The sequence below is a fragment of the Pithys albifrons genome, chromosome 18 (genome assembly GCF_047495875.1).
Source record: "Pithys albifrons albifrons isolate INPA30051 chromosome 18, PitAlb_v1, whole genome shotgun sequence".
In the NCBI taxonomy this organism is placed as follows: Eukaryota; Metazoa; Chordata; class Aves; order Passeriformes; family Thamnophilidae; genus Pithys; species Pithys albifrons.
This window is the reverse complement of record NC_092475.1, coordinates 12,853,933-12,878,372: the sequence shown is the minus strand read 5'-3', so window position 1 is coordinate 12,878,372 and position 24,440 is coordinate 12,853,933. Positions and strand designations below refer to the sequence as shown.

The 24,440-nt window shown below is 48.3% G+C and overlaps 1 protein-coding gene across 1 annotated transcript in view; it reads right to left on the bottom strand.

The window, feature by feature from the left end:
- The window catches only part of TOX2 (TOX high mobility group box family member 2), a 168,290-nt gene that overhangs the window by 49,006 nt on the left and 94,844 nt on the right, over positions 1-24,440 (bottom strand). The window contains exon 3 of the mRNA XM_071572680.1: positions 23,251-23,496. Within this exon, the coding sequence (XP_071428781.1) occupies positions 23,251-23,496 (246 nt within the window). The remainder of the gene's footprint in view (positions 1-23,250; positions 23,497-24,440) is intronic.

Sequence of the window (24,440 nt, the reverse complement as noted above, 5' to 3'; positions counted from 1 at the left end):
AGCTCTCCCAGAATACTAAGAAGCACATGGTCTCCTGTAACCATCAGTTCGGCTCTGACGTGAGTTGGAGAGCTGCAGCTCGCGGTGATGTCAATGCCTGATTCAGACATGCTTTCCTTTATGCTCCCAGAATTCAGGGCTCATTCTGCTGCTCTGAGGAGGGGGGAGCTGGCTGAGCTCCTACAGACTCTGCCAGATTTCACCCAGCACTGCAATTTGCACTCACATACACTGGAAAATGCCACTTTACTGTGTTCAGCTTGAAGTGTCTCCTCCCTGAAGCCCTGAGGAATGTCAGTGGGTAGATCCTTGTATTCGGCAACCTGAATGGGATGGGCTCCCTTTGGATCTCCTCATCTCATGCACCAAGGGAGACTGATGGCATCCAGGGCTGCTTCCACCCTAGAAGCAGAATGTGCAGAGGCAGGATGGACAGCCCATTGAAAGTAAAATTAGACAGGTTTTAAATATTAAAGTGTCACAGAATCATAGAATCATAGAATGGATTGGGTTGGAAAAGACCTCCGAGATCATCAAGTCCAACCCTTGGTCCAACTCCAGTCCCTTTACCAGATCATGGCACTCAGTGCCATGGCCAAGCTCAGTTTAAAAACCTCCAGGGATGGGGAATCCACCCCCTCTCTGGGAAGCCCATTCCAGTGCCTGAGCACTCTCTCTGCAAAGAATTTTTTTCTGCTCTCCAACTTCAATTTCCCCTGGCAGAGCTTGAGCCCATCGTGCCCCCTTGTCCTATTGCTGAGTGCCTGGGAGAAGAGACCAACCCCCACCTGGCCACAACTTCCCTTCAGGCAGTTCCAGACAGTGCTGAGGTCACCTCTGAGCCTCCTCTTCTCCAGGCTGAACACCCCCAGCTCCCTCAGCCTCTCCCCACAGCACTTGTGCTCCAGTCCCTTCTCCAGCCTCGTTGCTCTTCTCTGGCCCCGCTCCAGCCCCTCAATCTCTTGCCTCAACTGAGGGGCCCAGAACTGAACACAACACTCAAGGTGTGGCCTCCCCAAGGCAGAGTCCAGGGGAAGGGTCACTGCCCTGGGCCTGCTGGCCACGCTAGTTTGGATCCAGGCCAGGATCCCATTGGCCTTCTTGGCCACCTGGGCACGCTGTTGGCTCCTGTTGAGCTTCCTGTCCCTCAGTCCCCCCAGGTCCCTCTGCCTGGCTGCTCTCCAGCCACTCTGTGCCCAGCCTGGAGCGCTGCAGGGGGTTGGGGTGGCCAAAGGGCACTTGGCCTTGTTGAACTTCCTCCCATTGGAAGGAAACTCCTGATCTGTGGAAGAATTTAATTCTTGCCATTTTAGCAGAGATCAGATTTTGTGGGTCAGTGCCAACATTTCCTTTTAAAATTCTCCCTTGACTGAACAGGATTGATCCAAAGTTCAAGGTCCCCTTCGTGCCTCCATGGTTGCACATACTGGATGTGCTCCCAGTGGTGATACCATCTCCCAGGATGTTCTGCTACTCCTCCAAGCTCTGTGACTGCACTGACTGTCCCAGAAGGCAGGATACACTCTGTATATTCACAGCTCTGGCTTGTATGTCACCAGAGGTTACCTCAGCCCAGAACACACAGTTCTCTGTGGCTCACCCACTGATAAACCATGACACCCATCCAGGGCTGAGCTGCAGCACTGTGGTGCAGATGAGGCTCTGGGTTCTCAGCCCTTCAGAAACACAGGGTGAGGACAGGAAACCTCCCTTGGAGCACAACTGCAGGGTCATGTCTTGCTGCTTTACCTTTGCAGTCAGTGTTACAGGGGATGATCCACCAGGGAATGTCCCTTCCTATGATAATGGCAAAAGGAACTGTACAAATGTCAGCCCATTCCAGGATGAGGATGGTCACCTCCCAAATGGGGACAAGGACAAGGCAGAGGTGTTTAACATCTGCTTTGCCTCTGTCTCCTCTGTCTTCAACATGGATAGCAGACCAAGGGGGTCTCAGTGCCCTGAGCTACAGGACCATGACTGTGAGAACGATCAGCTCCCAGTCAACCCTGACACTGTGCAGGATCTGCTGCTCCAGCTGGATCCCTGCAACTCTATTGGGCCTGATGGCATTCAAAAAACTGCTGATGTCATCACAAACCCTCTCTCAATGATTTTTGAGCAGTCTTGGGATCCAGAGAGGTCCCAGGCCACTGGAAGCTGGCAAATGTTTTCCCAATTTTCTGTATTTCTAGGAAATTCTTTTCTTGTGTATCAGGTGAAGAGGTTGCAAACATCAGCTGTCCTCTATCCCTTGAACCCCTTCCCTCCTGCATCTCATCCACTGCTCATCCCACACCATCACTGCCTGTCCACCGAGGACCAACAGCAGGATTTCACTCCCAACTTCAGCTGCTCCTTGCCACGCTCATGTCTGCTCATGTGTCTTCAGTGTGTTGGAAAGACAGAATGTGAATTTCTTTATTAACCTTCACCTTCCACATGAAACTGTTCCTTTCTGCTGAACAGCTGGAAAAATTAACATCTGTGCAAACACAGCCACCTAAAGTGTGGGCTAACATGAGGGTCTAGTCCTCCTTGAATCCCTTGCAGACATTCACTTCATCCCAGACAAGCTATTTCAGACAGGTTCAATGAATCACCCTCTGAAAGAGCTTCTTACTGTGAAGAAACCAGGCTGACTCATTCAGGCCCTTCCTGGGTATCACTCCACAAAGTTGGCTTATTAATGTGGCATTTTCCACCTTTGCAATGTTTCTAACAAAACAGCCAAGCTCAATGCTTAGTTTTTTATACTCCTCACTCAACATTGACACTGCCCTGCACTTGGGAATCCCTTTTCTTGATGTTGGCTGGAAAACCTGTTTTTTCAGAAAGAGAATGTTTTCTAAGAACTCTGCAAGCTGCCGTCTCAAAGACTTTTCATAACTTCAGAAGGGCTCTGTCTGTACTCTGTCTCTGGCCCAATCTGCATCAGGGCAGGGGATTTCTCCTTCTTTGCTCTATCTCCATGTTCTTTATCTTTTTGACACTGAAGAAGTCACCTAAATGTCTGTCTGTATGACCAGGTGCCCTCAGTTTGCCCATGGTTGGCAGTTGGATGTTGCACTCAGCTCAGAGTCCTTTCTCAATAAAACCAATCCTGCCAAACTCAGAAATGCTGCTCCATGACAGGTGTTTTGGACTCCTGTTATCACATCATGTTTAATTGCTGATCAAAGCACTATCCTGCAGAGCCAGCTTCCCATTCCTCCCAAACAGGTAATCTCACAGCACTGATCCCCAAAGGAAAGGACTCCTGGATCCAGGTCTTACAATTCCATGTCCAAACTTAAAAATCCCATGCACAAATCTTACAAGCTCAAGCCTTGTCTACTTGGCAGCAACGTTGGCTGCATGAATTTCATACTGAATTCAAAGTGGCTGAGAAATCCACTCTGTTCATGTTTAGGACAAGAAGAAATGTCCTCAGGCTTCATCAAGAGAGGTTTGGCAGAGTCAGTTTAATGGTTGGACTTGATGACCTTCAAGGTCTTTTCCAATCCAAGTGATTCTATGATTCTACAAAATACTTGCATTTCTATTCAGTGATAAACACAGGAAAGAAGTGAACCAGGAAAAGGTTTCTTAGAGGAAATAGGAAGCCCAACCTTCCTTTAGCTCATGCTGTTTCCCACAACTTTGGCTCTCAGCTCTTGACAAGGCTGACACATCTGTATAAGGGGGAATCAAGCCCATAAGGTCTGGTTGCAAAACGTATTGATTTTAATGATCCATGTTTTTAAATTACTGTAGATGATGAACTACAAGAGCCATCTTGCTACAGCCATAATTGTAGTTATCCCTCTAATTTTTCCCCAGAGAACCTTCAATGTGAGCTGTAACGGAGGCCCAGTGATTATTATTCCTGGTGGACACGGCATCCAAGTGTGCCAAGTGATCAACTGGTGTTCCAAATGTTACTGGCCATTTCCTCACACCTATTTATAATGATCAGAGGGCAAGAACAACAACACAAACACTGCAAAAATGCAAACACAGTGGAACAGGATTTAAAATTATTGCAAGAACCCCACGCCCAACTCCTCATAGCAACTTCCAGCCACCTCCACTTCCACCCATCCATCCTCCAAGGACAGCTGGACAATGGAGCTCAGCATCACCCACAGGACACAGGAGCAGTTGTAATAACTAAAACCTTTGACTGTTCATGGGCAACAGTAAAAATCAACATGAAATTCATGGGCACCAGCCCTTGCAGAACAGTGCAGGACTTCTCGGTGAATGGCTCCAATAAATCAGCATGGCTGAGTTGTTGCTGACTGCACTAAAGTCATTGTACTGTATATGACTTTTCTACTTCAGTGAGAAAGCAAAGCAAAAGGGAATGAAGCAAACTGTCACTCAGGAGAATTCCAGTGCCAATCAACCATTATGGATCAGGAAACCCAAATTGTCAAGGGGGCCTCAGTGTAGTCCTGGATTTTTGAGGCGTAAGACCCAAAGCATAAAATCGAAAGGCAGAATTCTCCTGTGCAGACCTGAGGTCTGTGCACAACAGTTACATGTGCACACACCCCCACACCCCATTCCTTGCACGTGCAAGGAGCTTGGGAATGCAACTCTGTGATCCTAGTGGATTAAGGCTCTTTCCCACCAAATTCTTTGGAGAGTCACATCAGGGAGGCTGCTCTATCAGCTCACTTTTCACCTATACTCTGTGACTCTGAGAAGCCAGAAAAAAACTCATTTTAAAAGAAGTCCCACTTGCTGCACTTTGCAGAATTCCATACAGGAGCCTTTCCACAACCAGCTTAATATTGCAGATATTTTCTGCAAAACGAGTAGCCACTGGGTCGGCAGAGGAAAAGTTCACAACCTCGTGCTGCTTAACTACAGACACACATCCCATAAATCAGCAGCGGAATTGCTCTTCCACTTGGCATCAATACAGTGCCCTCATCAGGGCACAGTCCTCGGTGCTGAACTCTGGCATCCAGCCCTTCAGGAGCTGCATTTCTGCCTTGGAAAACAGCATGGCCATGGCAGAATGACATATGTTTGATTAGAAAAGAAGGGCTGTCAAAATCGGCCGTACCCAAGGCGGGACAGGGATCGCCAATCCATGCCTTGCAAATTCCCTGACACATTTTTTAGGCATTCCGAGCACAACCAGGATTCCAAATCAGGTTTTGCTTTCATGGAAGGATTAAAAAAACCTTTTCTTGTTGTCTTTGACTTCACTGTTTGGATTCAATTCTTAGGGCATTATTTTTTTTTTAAAATTCTTAGGACTGGTCTTGCTTAGATGCTCCGCAGATGCTGAAGGGCATCTACTGGCCATCATGGTGGGGCTGAATTCTGCTGGAACAGGCAGATGATGAAGAAATGACCCCACCAGAAGGATAAAACTGAGCAAGAATCATAGAATCATAGAATCGATTGGGTTGGAAAAGACCTCCAAGATCATCGAGTCCAACCCTTGGTCCAACTCCAGTCCCTTCACCAGATCATGGCACTCAGTGCCATGTCCAAGCTCAGTTGAAAAACGTCCAGGGATGGGGAATCCACCCCCTCTCTGGGCAGCCCATTCCAATGCCTGAGCACTCTCTCTGCAAAGAATTTTCTTCTGATCTCCAACTTTTTCCCCTGGCAGAGCTTGAGCCCATCGTGCCCCCTTGTCCTGTTGCTGAGTGCCTGGGAGAAGAGACCAACCCCCACCTGGCCAGAACTTCCCTTCAGGCAGTTCCAGACAGTGCTGAGGTCACCTCTGAGCCTCCTCTTCTCCAGGCTAAACACCCCCAGCTCCCTCAGCCTCTCCCCACAGCACTTGTGCTCCAGTTTCTTCTCCAGCCTCGTTGCTCTTCTCTGGCCCCGCTCCAGCCCCTCAATCTCTTTCCTCAACTGAGGGGCCCAGAACTGAACACAACACTCAAGGTGTGGCCTCCCCAAGGCAGAGTACAGGGAAAGGGTCACTGCCCTGGTCCTGCTGGCTGAATCTTCTCAGCAAGTGGTGGGATGGAGGTAGTAGGAGAACCCATAAGTATAAATATTTTTGTTCTTCAGTCTCCAGTGTGGAGGCATTAAAATTAAACTGCTTCTTTAGTTACAGCTGCCTGACATCTAAGACACCCCAGAGAGAGCCCTGTAGTGACTTCTAGGGCCATGAAGACAATTCTGTTGCCAGCAATTATCTGCTCCATGTCCACAGAAGCTCTGAGCTCCACAGTGTGGCTCATTTGTGGACCTTTCTCCAGACCTCCCATGTTCCCACAGAGAGGTCTGATTGTACTCTCAGATTGTACTCCTGTTACAGGAAAACCAAACTCAAATGTATGTTGTTATGGCGCAGTCACAATGGAACAAGGCTGTGGTAACCACAACTCCTGTCACAGAATATCCCCATCTGGGAGGGACCCACAAGGATCACCAAAGTCCAACTGCTGGCTCTGCACAGGACAACCTCAAAAATCCCACCATCTTCCATCATGAAATGCAAGCTTAAAAAGGAATGGATTTCCCAAAAGAGAGAACTTAGCCAATACAATACCACCCAAACCAAAACCAGCTGTGGAGGCTGAGCAGTGACCTGCCTTGTCATGCTGGGTGAGAAGGCAGGTACCTTTCATCTCATCATACCTGCCAAGACAGAGAAATCAAAGCAAAATTCTTTGCAGAGAGAGTGCTCAGGCATTGGAATGGGCTGCCCAGAGAGGGGGTGGATTCCCCATCCCTGGAGGTTTTTCAACTGAGCTTGGCCGTGGCACTGAGTACCATGATCTGGTAAAGGGACTGGAGTTGGCCCAAGGGTTGGACTTGATGATCTCGGAGGTCTTTTCCAATCCAATCCATTCTATGATTCTAAAAACTCAGCTTCAATTGCTGGTATCAGCTTTAGGCTTTGTAGGGGACAGCTGGGAAGGGGATGTGTCCTAGATATCCCATTTTGTTTTCTTGCCAGAACTTGATGTTCTCAGTTCTGCTCAACACGAACATGAAAGCTGACAAAACTCATTTTGAAAGGAAAGTGATTTTCCTGCAGGTAAACGTGCCTCCTCCTCCCCCAGATTAATGCTAACCAGATGGCCAACTGCCTGTAGATTGTTGCTAAAAAACACAGGCTGAAATAATCAGGGAGTCTCTAGGACAGACACAGAAAACTGATATAGAACTGGAAACGTGCCATGAAAAAGCCCAGCTAGCATGAAATTTGGAGCTGTGTGCAAGATTGTCTCCAGAAACCTTCTGCAATGGAGCAGGTGGGTTGGCAATGGCTGAGGGATGTTTTGCACAGGGATCATGAAACCTGTGCTGTGCTGTGCTAACAACTGGAGACTGGCTCTTCCAGAGCCCCCTTATGCAAAAGCAAACAAGGCACACGTGAAAAATGCAACTTCCAAGAGGTGGTTTGCAAAGGCTGGTCTGTCCCAAGGGGTTGGCATCAGTAGGAGCTGGAAAAGAGCACTGGCACAGACCTTCTCTTTGTGTTAAAGAAGGTGATGTTGATGAGATACACTAAAAATGTCTCAAGCAATAAGGAGTTATTAATGTTGTGAGGTTTAATTTGGGAATGTGCCCAAATCTCCACCTCCCTTCCAAGGAAAAGAGGATCCTGGCTTTGGATGCAGAGGGAAATGACAGAGATCTGGCTGCCATTGCTACAAGCAAGGACAGCAGAGTCAGAATTGATTCACTCATTGGTTTTTACCAGTGGTCTATGGTGAAATAAGTAGGTCTGAAGTGCTCCCAGGAGCCCAAAGCAGAGATGGCCCAATTCCACCACACCTTCCCCAGCATGAGACACAACACAAGAGAGGTGGGACCTGATGCTCTCTGGCTTCAGATTAATTCCAGTCAGAAATCAGCTTTGCATTATTACATGTAACAACTGCCTCCTCCTCTCCACCAACATGCATTTTAACATCTACTGCAGCAACTTCCTGTGTTTTTGGTAGATACATAAATATTTTAAAAACATCTTTTTGCTGTTCTCATTTTCACACTCAGCAAGTCCCAGTGTTGATCTTGGCCTGTGTGGATAAAATGATTCCTTTTTATTGCTCTGAATTTTCAAATCTCAACTCCCATGAAGTTTTCCCAGTTAAGAGACATTCCTGATGTAGCTGTTCTCACTTGTGCATCCCATGCCCTGCTATAATTCCAATTATTTTAACTGCCTCCTTCTTAAACTTAACATCTGCCATCACTGAGGGTCTTTTTAGACTCATGATAATTTCTGTTTCTATTCTTTGAGCCTCTTTTTTTTTGCTTTCCCTTGCCTGAGACGGGATGACCAGCACAGTACAGACTATATAACTCCCCAAACCACCTCCATCCATGAGTTCCTCCTGTCCTCTAACCCCTTATCCCTACACAAGGTTTTCTGGGGTACTTTCTGGCAGTCAATCCAGAGCACTGCAAGCTTTATGACTAGTGAATATTTTCCCCCTCAACATGCATTAATTTCACATTTATCAATGCTGAACAAACTGCCTTTGCAATCTTGCAGTCCATTTCCCTCCTATGTTTACATCTCTCCAAATTTCCTTTCTCCTGTCCCAAATATGTCCAATTTCTTTGTGTCACCCTCAAATTTTATTCCTCACTGCCTCCATTCAGCATTGTTAACAAAAAAGCATAAACAACAGAGCATCCAGGGCAGCAACAAAGCCTTGAGATACCTCCCCAAATCATAAGGTAAATTGCTTTTTAATCATTGTTTTTTCTAATGTTAGCCAAAAAACATAACAAAGGATGTAGAGATTGGCAAAAAAAAATGCTTCTTCTCTACAGAAATGCCCTGGGTCAGGACAGCCCTCTTTGCTAGTCTCTTTTCTTATGGCAACATCTCAAATCACCCCTATTTCATCACCCTGTTTCATCAGCACAAGGAGAAGGCATGTTCCTCCCAGCTTGTTGGTCATCCCATCACCTCCACGTGCTCTGCTGCCCATTTCCACAGGGACCAGATGGGCATGTTTTGGGGGAACCATGTCCAATGCCACCCTGGTGGCACAGGCATGATGCCCATCATGGGCTGGCTCTGTTGGTCACTACACTTTGGACTATTTTAATTCCAAATCAATAACCAGGTTTCAGACTGTCCCAGTTCAGCAGGTGGGACCAGTTTCTCCCTGTGTGGGTGTGACCAAAGCTGTGCATTCTAAACCCTCTCTGCCATTGCCCAGCAACTGTTCCCAGTGGCCCATTGGCAGCAGCTGCCCAGGGCACAGCTGAGCCCTCAGGCTGGGAGCTGGCTGGGAAAGAAGCCTGGCAGAGGAGCTGGGAGAACTGCCCTGCAGGGAGTCCTTGGCACCTCCACACCCACCTGAGGGCTCAGCTCTGCCCATGGGCCAGCAACCATTCCAAAATCCCCCCTGACTGCCAGAGTCAGATCCCCCAGTGTGGAACTCCCTGCCCTGGGGGAGGCACTGGGGGCTCCCACCCAAACCTGAGGGGAGACAATCTTGGGCTTTGGGGACTTGGAGAACCACTCATTGGATCAAGAGGAGGAGCAGACCCTGGACAGGAGGAGCCCACCACTCTCCACCAGACTGTGCCATCATCTGCACCAACAGGTTTTTTCACTTCTTTTTCCTTTGGACTTGGGGGAACCACGTGGGGCTCAGCACAGGGGCCACCAAACCCCCCTGTGTTTGTGCCCCAGTGGGTGGGTTACACTGCTGGGTTTTGTGGGTTTAAACCAATTTCTCTTTGTGCCATTGCATTTCTTGTAATATTGTTATTAAATTGTAACTCTGCCTTATAATCTCTCTGGTGTTGGGTTTGTTTCTCCTGCCAGTTCACCTTTAAACCAGCACACAGACAAAAGGTTGTCAGTGCTTCTCCATGGGGAATCTGCCCTGGGTGGTTGGAGGAAGGGAGCAGATCCTCCTCCTTCTGACAGCATCGTGGTGTCCAAGAGCTGCCTGCTGCAGGTTCCAGGACATCTCAGTCCAGGATGAGGAATGCCCACCACAGGAGAGGTAAGTGAGAAGTATAATGTTGGCAACTCCTATGGATGTTGAAGGATTGCAGCAATACCCTGAGCAGAGACCAAACAATTTCCATGGGGGAAAACAGACAGTTTCTAATGGGATTCTGCAGAGCTGGGAGACAAATGTACCAGCCAGGAAGAGCATTAAGGAATGCTTTCCACCCAGCAGAGCCCACGTGAAACACTGGGACATATAACATTACCAGCTGGCTCGCTGCCATGCATCAGATGCAGAAACATTTTTCTCTTTCTGTGACAAGCTGCATCTGTAGCAATCATTATAATTTCTCTTGACATTGCATCCCACACCTCTTCACAGAGGCAGGACTCAAGTAGCACTCTTCATTTAAATGGTAACTTTGATTTCTCGGGGCTGTGGGGATGTGAAGTGGTTTAGCCTGTACCACTTGGGTGGATGGGAGGGCTGCCAGAGCTGTGTTTTCAGGCTGTGCTTCCCAGGTTAAATCTTCTGGGGGAGGCTCCGAGTTTGGCAGCTGAACCTTCAAACATTCACCCTCGAAATGCAGGTAGAGATTGGGGGTGTTTGTTGAAGAAAGGGAAATCTGACTCAGCATTCCTGTTTGTGTTCTCCCTTGCTCTCCACCATCGTTCACACTCACAGCAAACCCCACTGAGCCCACCAGCGGGAGAAAACTCCTCTGAAAGGGCTGGGATTAAATTTTCTATTTACCAGCTGAGGAAACCTTACCTACCAATTAGGAGCCATTCCTCCCATCACTCCCAGCGCTCAGCCCAGTGGCTGATGCAGCTCTTTGATCTCCTCATTGCATAACAAAGCCTGCTACAGCCCATTATTTTGATTGTAAGCACTTTCTGTTATTTGCCTCTAAAAACGGCTCCCATTTAAATAAAACAAAAAGACTCACTCAACGTGCACACACCTACAGCGGTGAACAGTCATCATAACTTCTGCAGCTGAAACAAAAGCCGTGGAAATTTCCATCCTTTTGTGCTCCCCTGCCCCAGGCAGGAGCTGGTGGCAGCAGAGCTGCAGGAATGGCACTGACACCAGTCACCCACCACAAGGCCATTTGGAGGCTGAAACTTCTGGAAAGGCCACTGGAAAGCAAGTGGTGTGACACGGCATGCGTGGGGTTGGAGATGAACCTCCAAGGTCCACTGGTCCTCTTTGACTGTAAGGAAAATCTGGGGCCCAAGGGATTGCTGGAGCAGCTTAATGCAACCTGGTCATGTGCAGAAATTACAGCTAGGAGATAAATATCAGTGATCTAAAGGAGAAGAGTGATTAAAGATGGGCTGCAACGTTGATCAGAATGTGCATGATGGAAGGCAAAGAGTTGCCAGACACGCTGCTTTGGGTTTTCCTGTATCAGAGGTGCTGCTGGTTAAAAACTGGCAAAAATTATTTGATTTACAGCTGGTTGATGCACTTCAGAGAAGACTTTATGCTTCATTAGTATGTGGGGTGTGAACACACGTGGGAGCACGAAGACTTGACGGTGTGGCAGAGGTTATGATGCAAATTACAACCCTTCCCTTTTCCTTTGGAGACACAGACATCCACATGTCTTCATTATTGCCAAAAAATGAGCAAAGAGGGAGGAAGTACAGGGCAGAAGGGACAGCAAATAAGGTGGGTATGTGGTGCAAGGGATGGACCAGCAGGGTGGAGGGAGTCACCTCTTTGGCAAAACCACCTCCCCTACATTAGACCCTTCCTATCAGAATAGAGATAGCAATGAAAGCTCAGCTTTTTTTGCACCCCCATGCCAACAGGCAGGGAGCAGGAATGGGGTGCAGGAGAAGGTGCAGCAACACGTGCCTTGGGGATTATTCCTGCCTGGAAATGGCTCTGCTTTCCCGTGTGTGACCCAAACAAACACAAGTCCTCGGATAACCTGCACCATTGAGTCACATGCACAAAATACGGCACAAAGGGAGCATTTTGGGGAGAGTGGAAGCAGCTTCTGGCTAATCAGCTGCAAGAGGACTGAGGATATTCAGCAAGAGGCAAAGGAATCATAGAACTGTTTGGATTGGAAGGGACCTTAAAGATCCCCTTGTTCCACCCCCCTGCCACGGACAGGGACACCTTCCACTAGACCAGGTTGCTCCAAGCCCTGTCCAACTTGGCCTTGAACACTTCCAGGAAGGAGGACCATACACCAGCTCTTGCATAAACCACATTACTACCAACTTTACCTACTCTTTCTAAAGGAGCTGGGATTTCTGAGGTCCAAACAGACCTAAAACCACTGTGCCTAAACCAACCAATCTTTAAGCAGAGGTGGTCTGGCATCGTTTATCTCATGCTGCAACTAAAGGCAAGACATTTCACAATGCCCCAAATTAGTCAACATGGACAAGGGTAATCCCAGCACTTCCTGGCCATTATCTAATTTTTTTTTTTAATGCTAACTTGTGCCATCATTTCCTACATTTTTACAGGTTATGACAGGAAGGAAGATGATGGCAGAGATGGTCCCACAGGAGGCCAGAGCCCAAGCAGCTGGGGAAAGCCCATTGAGGCACCAACCCCATCTTTGGGGCCAACATGACAAATCCCCCAAGAAGACATGAGTAATTGCCCAGGCTGGGGCACTCTTTGCCCAAAGCCACATCCCAGACTCCAAAGAAACTCTCTTCTAAGTCTCAAGTTCATTTTTCAAAGCATGTTCTCATTTGTAGGATTTTTTTCATGTGGGCAAAATGCAGTTTTAACCTCACCCAGAAAAACTTGAAGTGGGATTTTTTGCTGAGAGGGGAAAAAGTGTTGCCCTGCAGAAGGACACCAGCTCTAAAGGGTTAAAACTGGGCTAAGTGACAGGCATCCCTCTGCATGTCTGTACACTAGAGACAAACACATCTGAAGATCAGAATCAGGTCTTAAAAAAGACCCATCCCATTCCTCGTACATATTTGCTCCAGTTGCTTGACATTGTTCTGAAAACCTCCTTCATGCCATATTCATCTCATCTGCTACTGTAATTCACAGATTTTATTTTCCACTATATTTTTAATTTATATCATGTTTTATTTATACTACTGTCTTTCATGAAACCCCAAGTTTCAAAACTGACACGAGCATTACGCACATAAAGTAGACTTCTTATTATCAACATGGCAGAGGAGACAAAAAAATGACAGGAATAAATCTTGGGTTTTATGCTGGCGAGACATTCTGCAAAGTAAGTGACATTTCTCAGCAATACAAATTGTACATTAAAAGATAATTTTCAGAACATGATACCAGCTATGGAGTGCGGCACCATTACGCAAAGCAGTATCAGAGCCGTGTTTTCTCCGGTTTTATGTTGTACTAGTTTGGCCCCAAGATTGCATCAGGTCTTGTGAGTAGACTTTGGAGTGATTAAGTTTACTTCACAGCAAAGCTGGTTATTTGGCAAACTGTCAACACGGCGTAATTGATATTTTAATTACGCCGCCGACACGCTCGCTCGCTCCTCCCCGCGGTTCCACAAACCGCCGCCTCCGAGCGCCCATTGTCGCTCCCAACGAGTTTGATGAGACTCAAACTTCAATGCAACGCGTAATATTTGAAATTGCTGTGAAAGCAAACCCCAGTGTGTCCCCAGTGCTTAATGGCAGGTGAGGCAAATGCAAACAGGAGGCGCCGTCTCACCTGACATCTGCTCCGGGGCCAGCGCGTGGGGTTTATGGCTGATAAGGCGGCGGCTCTTCAACCAGTGGGGCTGCCCCAAAGGCACTGGGGCTTAGCACAGTGACCAAGTCAAGGAGAGGAAAAGAAAGATCAGGAGGATGAATTTCTGTGGAATAGTTACAAGAGCTGGGCAGGCAAGGATTGCCACGTGGCACAGGGGTGCTGTTTCATTGCTCTCAGTTGCTCATCCCATACAACCCTGGGATGGGACCTGCTGGCTTCTGACCAAGGGATGAGCAGAGGGAACGAGGGACACAGTTTGCAGCAAAAAATCAAAAGAGACACAGGCAACAGAGACAATTCCACAGCCAGATTTACACACATATACGTTGGCCCCTGCTGGGCAAGACCCTTCCAGCGTGGTAGGATGTGGTGTTGTGGGTAAGGGCACATTTTATTGCTTTCCTGCATCCCCTTGCTCTGGGACACAGAATCCTAGAATGGTTTGGGGTTGGAAGGGACCTCCTGTTGAGGAGGTGGCTATGAGAGGTTTTCAGGAAAAAAGCCAGGTACCCATGTGACATCCCCACCCTGGCAGGTGACAGCCACCCTTTCCCAGACCTGGCAGGCCAAGTGACACCTCACCTTCTCTCTTCCCCTTGTTCAGGGATAAATTCTTGCATTACCAAGTGAAGTCCCCATCTGCTTTGCTTCTCAGCTGTCACAACAGTTCCCCTGTGTGAAAGGTGTATCATGACACCCTACTTTCTCATATCTCAGAAACAGGATACTCATGGATGAACCCAGACACCAACAACACAAGCATATTGGTAGGCTCTTGGCCCCTCAGGTTCACTCTTCTCATGCACAGCCCAGCCCTCAGAAGCTCTGCTGTTACCCGAGCACTCGCTGAGCTGGGACCTGAGTGTGACTCACATCACCCCAACCCTCTCCCAGCAGTGCTTGACAAGAGACCACTCAGAAGCATCTGCATCTGCCATGTGGAAAGAGGGGCTGCTGCTCCACAGGGAGCTTTTACTGGTGTTCAGGATGACTGGGAAGCTCAGGAAGGACCTCTCCCACAGAGCAAGAGCACCTGTATTCATAGAATCATACAATTGTATGGATTGGAAGGGACTTGTAAAGGTCCTTTAGTCCAATACCCTACTATGGACAGGGACAACACCTCCCACCAGCCCAGGTTGCTCCAAGCCCTGTCCAACCTTGCACTGGATACTTCCAGGGATGGGGCAGCCCCAGTTTATCTGGGCAACCTGTGCCAGGGTCTCCTCACCTTCATTGTAAATAACGTCTTTATATTTAATCTAAATCGACCTTCTTTTAGTATAAAACCATCCCCTCCTTGTTCTATTGCAACATGCCCTGATGAAAAGTCTGCCCCCATCTTTCCTTTAGGCACTAGAAGGGGCTCTAAGCTCTCCCTGGAGCCTTCTCTTCCCCAGGTGAACACCCCCAGCTCTCCCAGCCTGGCTCCAGAGCAGAGGGGCTCCAGCCCTTGGAGCATCTCGGTGACCTCCTCTGGACTTGTTCCAGAAGGGCCATACCCTTCTTGTGCTGGGGACCCCAGAGCTGGAGGCAGCTCTGCAGGTGGGGTCTCACCTGAACGGGTCAGAGGGACAGAATCCCCCCCTGCCCTGCTGCCCATGCTGTGGGATGAGCCCAGGGCATGGGGGATTTTTGGGTGCCAGAGCACAAGGCCAGGCCATGTCCAGCCTTTCCTCCCCCAGCACCTCCAAGTCCTTCTCTGCAGGGCTTCTCTTGTGTGTTCATCCCCCAGCCTGAGGGGGTTCAGCCTGGGATGACACTGTTTGCCCTGCCCACCAGCACAGGGCCTGGTGTTCCCACAGGCACCCACACTTCTGCCTGCAGGCACCACCTCTGCATTTGTCCCTGCAGCATTCCCAGCTGCTCCGAGAGCACAGGCAGGAGCAGCAGCATTCCTGCTCTCCCTGAGCACAGACAGCCCAGCCACAGCGGCTAAAACTTCAGAAAGTTCCTCTCCACACGTGCCCCTTCCTCTGGGAAGGCATGTTTTAAACACACACAAGAACAATCTACCCTTTGATTGGGAATCTTGTCTTGCAGGTTCCGACCTGGAGTGAGATTTTATGGCCAAGCGCTCAGGCTCGGGGTGGGGGAGGAGTGGTGGGAAGGGGCTTCCAAGTGAAAATGCCAACAGATACTTAAAGCCAGAAGCATGTGTGGGTGTTGCTAAATTAAGCTCACAAGTAGGTGGGGCAAACGCTTTAAATGAGTTGGTGAAGGTAAAATAACGTTCATTAAAAAGAGAAAAACAACTGAAAAAATATCCTTTGTATTCAACTTCACACTCGTACATCATAATGTTCCAGTAAAAGCCCATTTTCCCTTGAGATAATAAAAGAATTGAATTTTTCCTTATCGGTCATCTATTTTTCTAGCTAAAGCTATTACTCCCTCTCTGTGGTTGCCAGGCAACAAGAAATATTAATAGCAGCTTTTATTAGCTTAGCTTTAGCAGTGGAGTACCAGAATGAGAAAATGGAAAACATAAATGTGTTACATAAATCTTTCAACCTTTCAGGGTTTGTGTTAGTCTCTGTTTTCATAATGATTTATTGAAGTGATGGTTCATTTATGAGAAAAAGGAGTGTGAAATAAGAAAACGGAACATTACCCTGAAGGACTGTTTGAAAATAAATAATTATAGGAGGTGAAGAAAAGCTGTTTAAAACCATTTTTCTGAGTTTTATAAAATTTAAAAAGACATATTTCTTTCATTTATTGCCTCTGAGAAAAACACTAGCAGGGAATTGCAAACAGGGCTCTGCTTAATACAAAGAACCCTTCATGTAGGGTTGTGTTATTACTATTTTCCACCAAGGGCTCATGTTTGGGAGTTCAGTTTTAAATACTGAACCATTAATAAGCAGAAAGCCAAACTGGTCAGAACCTGAAAGCACATAACACAAAATTGTCAGTGCAAATTAATTCAGGACTGAAACATGGGGAACTCAGCGAAGTTTTTGCTGCTGGTCACCCAACTACTGCTCTTGTTGATGTATTTAATTATTTAGGCTCTTCCCAAGAGCATGAACTTGCTCTAAAGGGCACTGCTGCCTGTGCATTGCATTGGGATATGGATTATTTCAAATAAGTTATTTTAACAGGCAATGATTCAAAATCAGTGAAATATTGACGTACTGGAAGTACTTTCTGCCTGCCGGGATCAGGGATTCCCAATCACTTAGACAAGGACTGGCACATCTTACGTGGCTTTTTTGACAAAAGGGAGAAGTTTTTACAATGAGGGTGGGCAGGCTCTGGCACAGGTTGCCCAGAGAAGCTGTGGGTGCCCCATCCTTGGGCATGTTCAAGGTCAGGGGCTGCTTTTCCGCTTCGCATGTAGGAGAAGCCAGCTGGGTTACTGCTGAGTTGCTTTACTGGTTTCCACTCTGTTCCAGACCAAAGCCCCATCGTGTTGGGAAACAGCTATTCAGGTTGCAACGTCAATCAAAAACTTCAGGAATTTCAGCCTGGCACTTGCCATTCTACTACAGTTCACCCCATGTACCATTTTCTTCTCTCCCCTCTACATAAACAGGTTCCACAGCTAACAGGAAATGTGACATTTTGCAGCGTGGATGTGCTTTTTGCCACTGAAAACTTTTATTAGTTTTCAAATAATTTGTTTCCACTCAATAAATAGAAACTAAGAACTATCAGGCTGTGGCTGCAGCTTTTTTGCCCTTGCACCAGCTTGCTGTGAGCAGAAAAAGGTCACCCCACCGGGCTCAAGGAAGTGTTAGTGCCTTTAAAGGGCTCACAAAGATAAAATCATAGAATCACAGAATCAACTGGGTTGGAAAAGACCTCCAAGATCATCAAGTCCAACCCTTGCTCCAACTCCAGTCCCTTTACCAGATCATGGCACTCAGTGCCACAGCCAAACTCAGGTTAAAAACCTCCAGGGATGGGGAATCCACCCCCTCTCTGGGCAGCCCATTCCAATGCCTGAGCACTCTCTCTGCAAAGAATTTTTTTCTGATCTCCAACTCTAAAATTTCCCCTGGCAGAGCTTAAGCTTCTCTCACCATGAGAAGCACCGGGGAGATGCAGACCCAGGGAGAGTCACCAGCCCCTCCAACCCAACTCTAAACATCTACAAGGCCCGTGTCAGGTCATAACAGCTGCTACATGCCCCAAATGATGTTTCCACACAGAGAAATATGTGGCTCTGCCCTCACTCCTCCTGGCCATGGCAGAGCAGGAAGGAGCAGGGCAGCTGCAGCCCATGGCAGCACCATGGGAGAACAGGCTGGGGTTTGGTGGGCCCCAGTACAGCAGCCTCCTCTGACACAGTTCTGGGTTTCTAAGGCAGGGGTAGTGGGCTCCAAGCAGTGCTGTCCACCCACCAGGGGGTCCTGGCTCCCCCCACCCCAGCACTGTCCCACCTGATGAGCAGAGACACCCTCAGCCTGCTCTGTCTCTATTTAATATTTATGGAAATATGTTTGCACTCTGTTGGAGATTGCTGAGCTCTGACCTTGATTGCCCTCTGTTTCTGTCGAATATGTTCTGCCAAATCCCTTCTGAAATCTCATTTATTCAAAGCACCCACCTCACCACTGATGCACAGTGTGTCTCTGCCCCCTGCCCTGCCTTCCCCACACCCCCAGGTCCCAGCCCTGGTGTGGTTCCAGCCCAGCCAGGACTTCCTGTGGATCCATGGAAGCCTCAGCAGCTGCTTGTCCACATTGTGGACATCAGGCATTGGAATGGGCTGCCCAGAGAGGGGGTGGATTCCCCATCCCTGGAGGTTTTTAACCTGAGCTTGGCCGTGGCACTGAGTGCCATGATCTGGTAAAGGGACTGGAGTTGGACCAAGGGTTGGACTTGATGATCTCAGAGGTCTTTTCCAACCCAATCCATTCTTGTGATTCTATGACTGTAACACTGCTGGGATATCCACACTGGGCAAAGCCATTCTCTTCCCAAGGGTAACAATTTTTTCCTAAGTATTTCCATTTCTCCATGAGAGTCACCTCTCTCCTATTTTCTTTCCCTCCTGACATTCCTCCTCTTTCCTTCCTCTTTTCCCACAGCAAAAGAAAGGCCAGTAGAAACCAAATTTTTCTGTTTGCTTCTGGTCACTAGCACAAATAAGAAGAAGTTTTCCCCAAATAAACCAACCCTGCCTCCTCCCCAACCCTCCCACACTCCCTTCCACCCGTCCTCCCCACATCACACCTGTGCCATCTCTTTGCCTGCTCTTGCCCATCCATCCTCCTTCCCTCCTCTCCTGCTCCCTGCACCCCACATCCAGTGGTTGAAAACTCCCTTAACTTGCAAAAACTCATGCGGGGGAAGAAAGAGAAATAAAGTGACAGAAACAGCAGCGAAGAACCACATTATGGAAATGTAGAGGTGGTCCCTGGGCAGAGCAAATTGTGAAGGGGTTGGTGGTGTGGAGGGTGCTCTGGATGATGATGCTGAAGGGATAAGGAAATACAGAAGTGATGGTGGATTTGGGATTTCCCCATTAGGACACAGCTGCTGTGCTTGAACAAGGGGCTCCAGCTTCTGATAATCCATGGGTGGGCTGGAGCCAGGACTGGGGTCTGGCACACAGCAAATCCACCTTCCCCCTCCAGCTCCCATCCTGCATGGGAATTCCTGTGCTGATTTCAGCTCTCTCTGAGTTGGTCACCTCCCCAGTGGGAGCAGCAGCCTGTCCCTTGCAGAGGCACTGGGAGGCTTAATGCAATCTGAGGGTAATGTCAGGACATCCCAGGACAAGAAACACATCACAGGGGATCAGTAACCTGCACCTGTATTTTCTTTATTTACTTCTGAGCTCTTAAAGAAAATTCCAATCCCATGGCTCTCAGTGAGTTTGGACTCACCTCTTTCCATCAGCTTGAGATTTTTTTCACGAGGGTGCATTAAAAAACATCCCAAGGGTCAAGTTACATTTTTAGAGCAAGAGTCTGAGCGATGTCTAAACCTTTTACATTGAATTGCTTGTCATTTGTCACTGTATTCAAACCCAAAGACATGGCAGCCAAGGCAGGAAACAGCTGTGTATGCAAAAACCCTGTATGAACTACAGCAAGGAGCTGCAGCGAGGAGAGAGGCTCCAGCTCCAGCCTTTGCATGAGCAACCTTGGTCCTGGAACAAAGACAAAACCTCCCCCTGCTGAGCTGCCTCCTCTGTGCTCAGGCAAGTCTCCCTTCCAGAGTGGCTTCCCATCACTACCTGGCTGGCAATAAACCCTCTCTTTTTGGAAGTGTTGGCAAACAACACCCTTTCTCCATCTGGAGGTTTTCTGCTGCCAACACCCACCTGGTGATGGGTGGTGGTTGATTTTCAGGTAGGGTTGTAGCACGTGGTGTGCCCTGTGCCATCACACATCAGTGCCTGGCTCACCTTGGCTTCATGGGGACATCATGCTGTGTTGCTATGGCATGATGGGCACATGGGCAGGAGGTACAGAATCACAGAATGGTTTGTCTGGGTTGGAAAGGAACTTCAAGATCATCTCATTCCAACCCCCTGCCATGGGCAGGGACACCTTCCACCAGCCCAGAGTGTTCCAAGCCCCATCCAACCTGACTTTGGACACTTCCAGGGATGGGGCAGCCACAGCCTCTCTGGGCAACCTGTGCCAGGGTTTCAACATCCTTACAGGGGAGAATTTCTTCCTAATATTTAATCTACCCTGCCTTCTCTCAGTGAGAAGCCATTCCCTCTCGTCCTGTCTTGAATTGTCCAATTGTCCTGTCTCTTTGTCCAGTCCCTCCCCAGCTCTCTTGGAGCCCCTTTAGATACTGGAAGATGCTATAGTCTATTAACTATGTAAGCCTGAAATCTGCTTTCTCTGCAGGATTTTATTGTGTCCTCATGTGCATGTGCTGCTCCCTCCAGCACCAACAGGAGCTACAGGTGTGCTATGGCACAAACACTGCCATTGTGGGCTGGTGCTGGAGGAAGGGGAGACTCAATTCCCCATCCAAGAGGGGCTAAAAAGTGTGACTTTTCAGTGGAAAATTTGCTGATGACACCAAGCTGGGAGGGAGTGTCGATCTGCTGGAAGGCAGGAGGGCTCTCCAGAGGGATCTGGATAGACTGGAGAGATGGGCTGATTCCAATGGGATGAAGTTCAACAAGGCCAAGTGCAGGTCCTGCCCTTTGGCCACCCCAACCCCTGCAGCGCTCCAGGCTGGGCACAGAGTGGCTGGAGAGCAGCCAGGCAGAGGGACCTGGGGGGACTGAGGGACAGGAAGCTCAACAGGAGCCACCAGTGTGCCCAGGTGGCCAAGAAGGCCAATGGGATCCTGGCCTGGATCCAAACTAGCGTGGCCAGCAGGCCCAGGGCAGTGACCCTTCCCCTGGACTCTGCCTTGGGGAGGCCACACCTGGAGTGTTGTGTTCAGTTCTGGGCCCCTCAGTTCAGAAAGAGATTGAGGGGCTGGAGCGGGGCCAGAGAAGAGCAACGAGGCTGGAGAAGGGACTGGAGCACAAGTGCTGTGGGGAGAGGCTGAGGGAGCTGGGGGTGTTTAGCCTGGAGAAGAGGAGGCTCAGAGGTGACCTCAGCACTGTCTGGAACTGCCTGAAGGGAAGTTCTGGCCAGGTGGGGGTTGGTCTCTTCTCCCAGGCACTCAGCAATAGGACAAGGGGGCACGATGGGCTCAAGCTCTGCCAGGGGAAATTGAAGTTGGAGAGCAGAAAAAAATTCTTTGCAGAGAGAGTGCTCAGGCATTGGAATGGGCTGCCCAGAGAGGGGGTGGATTCCCCATCCCTGGAGGTTTTTCAACTGAGCTTGGCCGTGGCACTGAGTGTCATGATCTGGTAAAGGGACTGGAGTTGGAGCAAGGGTTGGACTCGATGATCTTGGAGGTCTTTTCCAACCCAATCCATTCTATGATTCTATGATTTTATGAATAAAAGAAGGGTAAGGCAGGATTTAATTCTAACCTAAAACCACATCTCCCTCCCTGATCTCCTCCCTTTGCTGCCAGGACTCTGAAGATGTATTACAGCTCCCAGGGTTTCCACTCAAAACTAAACAGTTTCAATCCACTACTGGCCAAGAAATTCAGGGTTCACTGGATTTTTTTATTTTCCTGGTAAGGGGCAAACAAATCTTAATCTCTCTATTCTATGTTTACAGCCCACTAAGCCCCCTCCTTATCTTCTCTGCCTCAGTCCTGATTTATTGTCACCACACTGCATTTGTAAAACAGTACCATAAAGTAAGAAAGAGAACATTTCCCAAGGACTACTCCAAAATAAATTATTTCAGACATAGAGAAGCTGCTTAATAAATCCCCCCAATTCTTTTTTCTGTAGGTATTTTAGAAAGTGATTTATAAGTGCAATATCACCTCTCAAAAATGAGACAATCAACACAGGATAAAATTATCGTGTTATGAAAATAGGGGTCAGGTAAAGGGGCTGTGCTTTAAATTAAACCAGGGAAAAATATTTCTGCTGAAATTGACTCTTTTTGTCTCAGAAATGAATGTTTTAATCACCTAAGAACCTCAAAGCTAACACAGAGCCCTAAGTAATGTTTAATTCCATACAAATATGCCTCTGTTCAATATTGATGGGCAGAACATGATATTTTTCTTAAACACACTAACAATGAAACTTGGAGACTCATCTGGACTTTAGAAAGCCTTGGGATTTTCCTAGACTAAGAGATAATATCCCATTTAAATATTTAAATATCAGTACCTTTCAGACCATTATCTAGTCAAGCAATCAACACCAAGCGTTCCCCAGCCAGGCAGGGGCAGCCTCCCAGCCATGCTCTTTAAGTCAAATTAACTCTGTTTGATATTGATGCCACCCAAAATCAATGATCTCAGAGAAAACAGTGTTGAAACCCAACCAAGGGGCTAAATCTGCTAAAGGGCAAAATGGTATTAAACAGCAACAGTATTAATTCAATATCTCTGGCAAAATCAAGTCACAACCTTTCCTCGGTGCTGCTGATACAGAAGCAGCATCATAAGGTCTAATTAGCTCTGAAGTTTCTTCCCAGAGCTGCACTTTACTTCATTATCCCTGCCTTGTTTATCCCTATAGATGAGTCATTTGAAACTTCCCAAGGTATCCCCTTGCCATGGCATGAGCCAGGAGGCAATTTGAGTTTGCAAGTGCAAGGAGGGATCTTGTTCCCCTTGAAATCAATAGGACAGCTCTCCCTTCAGGGAGCATTCCATGCTCCTCCTGCTGCTGCCACTGGGGCCACCCTGGCAGCAGGACAGCAGGGTGACAGGCTGGGCTGGGTGACAGGCTGGGCTGGGTGACAGGCTGGGCTGAAGTGAAAGGACACAGGGCTTTGAACACCTTCCCATGGGGGATGGAGCACCTGCACTTCGCTTGGTTCAGGGAGGGTGTTACATACAGAGGAAAACAACCTTCTCCCCTGCTCTTGACTGGTTCATGAGGCTCAAGAAGACACCAAAGTGGAAACATAAATTGACACCACGTGCATGGCCATGCAGGTGACTCCAGTCTCTGCCACTGCACCCTGGCCTGGGTGGGCAGCAGCCCTGAGCTGCCAACCCCTTGGGCAAACAGCTCCTCACCAACACTCTTCTATGCTCAACTGACTCATCACTCAAAATACAGAGCAGATGTGATGAAAGACAGTAAGAGGGGAAGGGCACTGACCGTGGGTAGCTGGCTGGAGAGAAGATGCCCATCCTGACTCAACATGTTGGAGACCATGATGGCTGGCAGGTCCATGTTCTGGTAGGGGTAGGCTGGGATCAGGCTGTTCGGAGGGAGGCTGTGGCACAGGGAGTGATATCCAGTTTCATGGTCCACCAAGTGCAGGAGGGAGGGGTCAGGGAGATTGGGAGGCGTTATGGGAGGGATCTCATAGTCTTCATTATTTTCATTCTGGCTGTTGTACGTCTGAAACAGGAAAAAGACATTTTGCAATGTGTCACTGCCCTGCTGCTTCAGCAAAGAAAAGTGATTATTTGTGGAAGAAATACAAAAGCACAATCCAGTGAAACTGGTTTTGTTGTAATAAAAAGGATAACTCTACCCTTGCCCACCAGGTTACAAGCAGGTAGGAGCCAGGCTGTGAGAGTGGCAGTGCTGCACCACCATCCCTCAGGGACATCACGGAGCCTCACACACCTTGGATCCACCTGGGCCATCTCCTTGCTCCCCTCTCCCACACTGCATCCCACCTGCACATCTTTAACTTGCCAAAACCTCAGCAGAGACCTCCATGACTGGACCACAGCCAGGCCAGTGGTGCTTGCAGAGCCACAGACATGGAAGAGCTGCTTCCTGACCAGCTGTGGCATTTGTAAGGCAAAGTCTCTCTCTGGGCACCCAGCTGGGCTCTTGCAGTACCTACAGGTGGTAATTTTTTAAGAGTTTTTATGATAATTCAATCTGTAGAAATAACAATTACTTGGGAACAAAAGCCATAGAACCATGGAATGATTTGGGTTGGAAGAGACCTTAAACCTCCTTTAGTTTCAAACCCCCTGCCATGGGCAGGGACACCTTCCACCAGCCCAGGTTGCTCCAAGCCCTGTTCAACCTGGCCTTGGACACTTCCAGGCATGGGGCAGCCACAGCTTCTCTGGGCACCCTGTGCCAGGGCCTGTTCCCCCTCTTAGTGAAGAATTTTTCCCTAATACCTAATCTAACTCTGCCCTCTGTCAGTTTAAAGTCAATCCCTCTTGTCCTAATTCCTGCTGAGCCCTCAACAACTCCAGCACAGAAGCCACAACCAGGGAAGGAGATTTGGAAACACAGGCATCACTTTTTTAAAAAATCCTTTAAAGGAAGCTTGCATGACTTCACCACACATGGAGATTTGTACTTCCTTATATCCT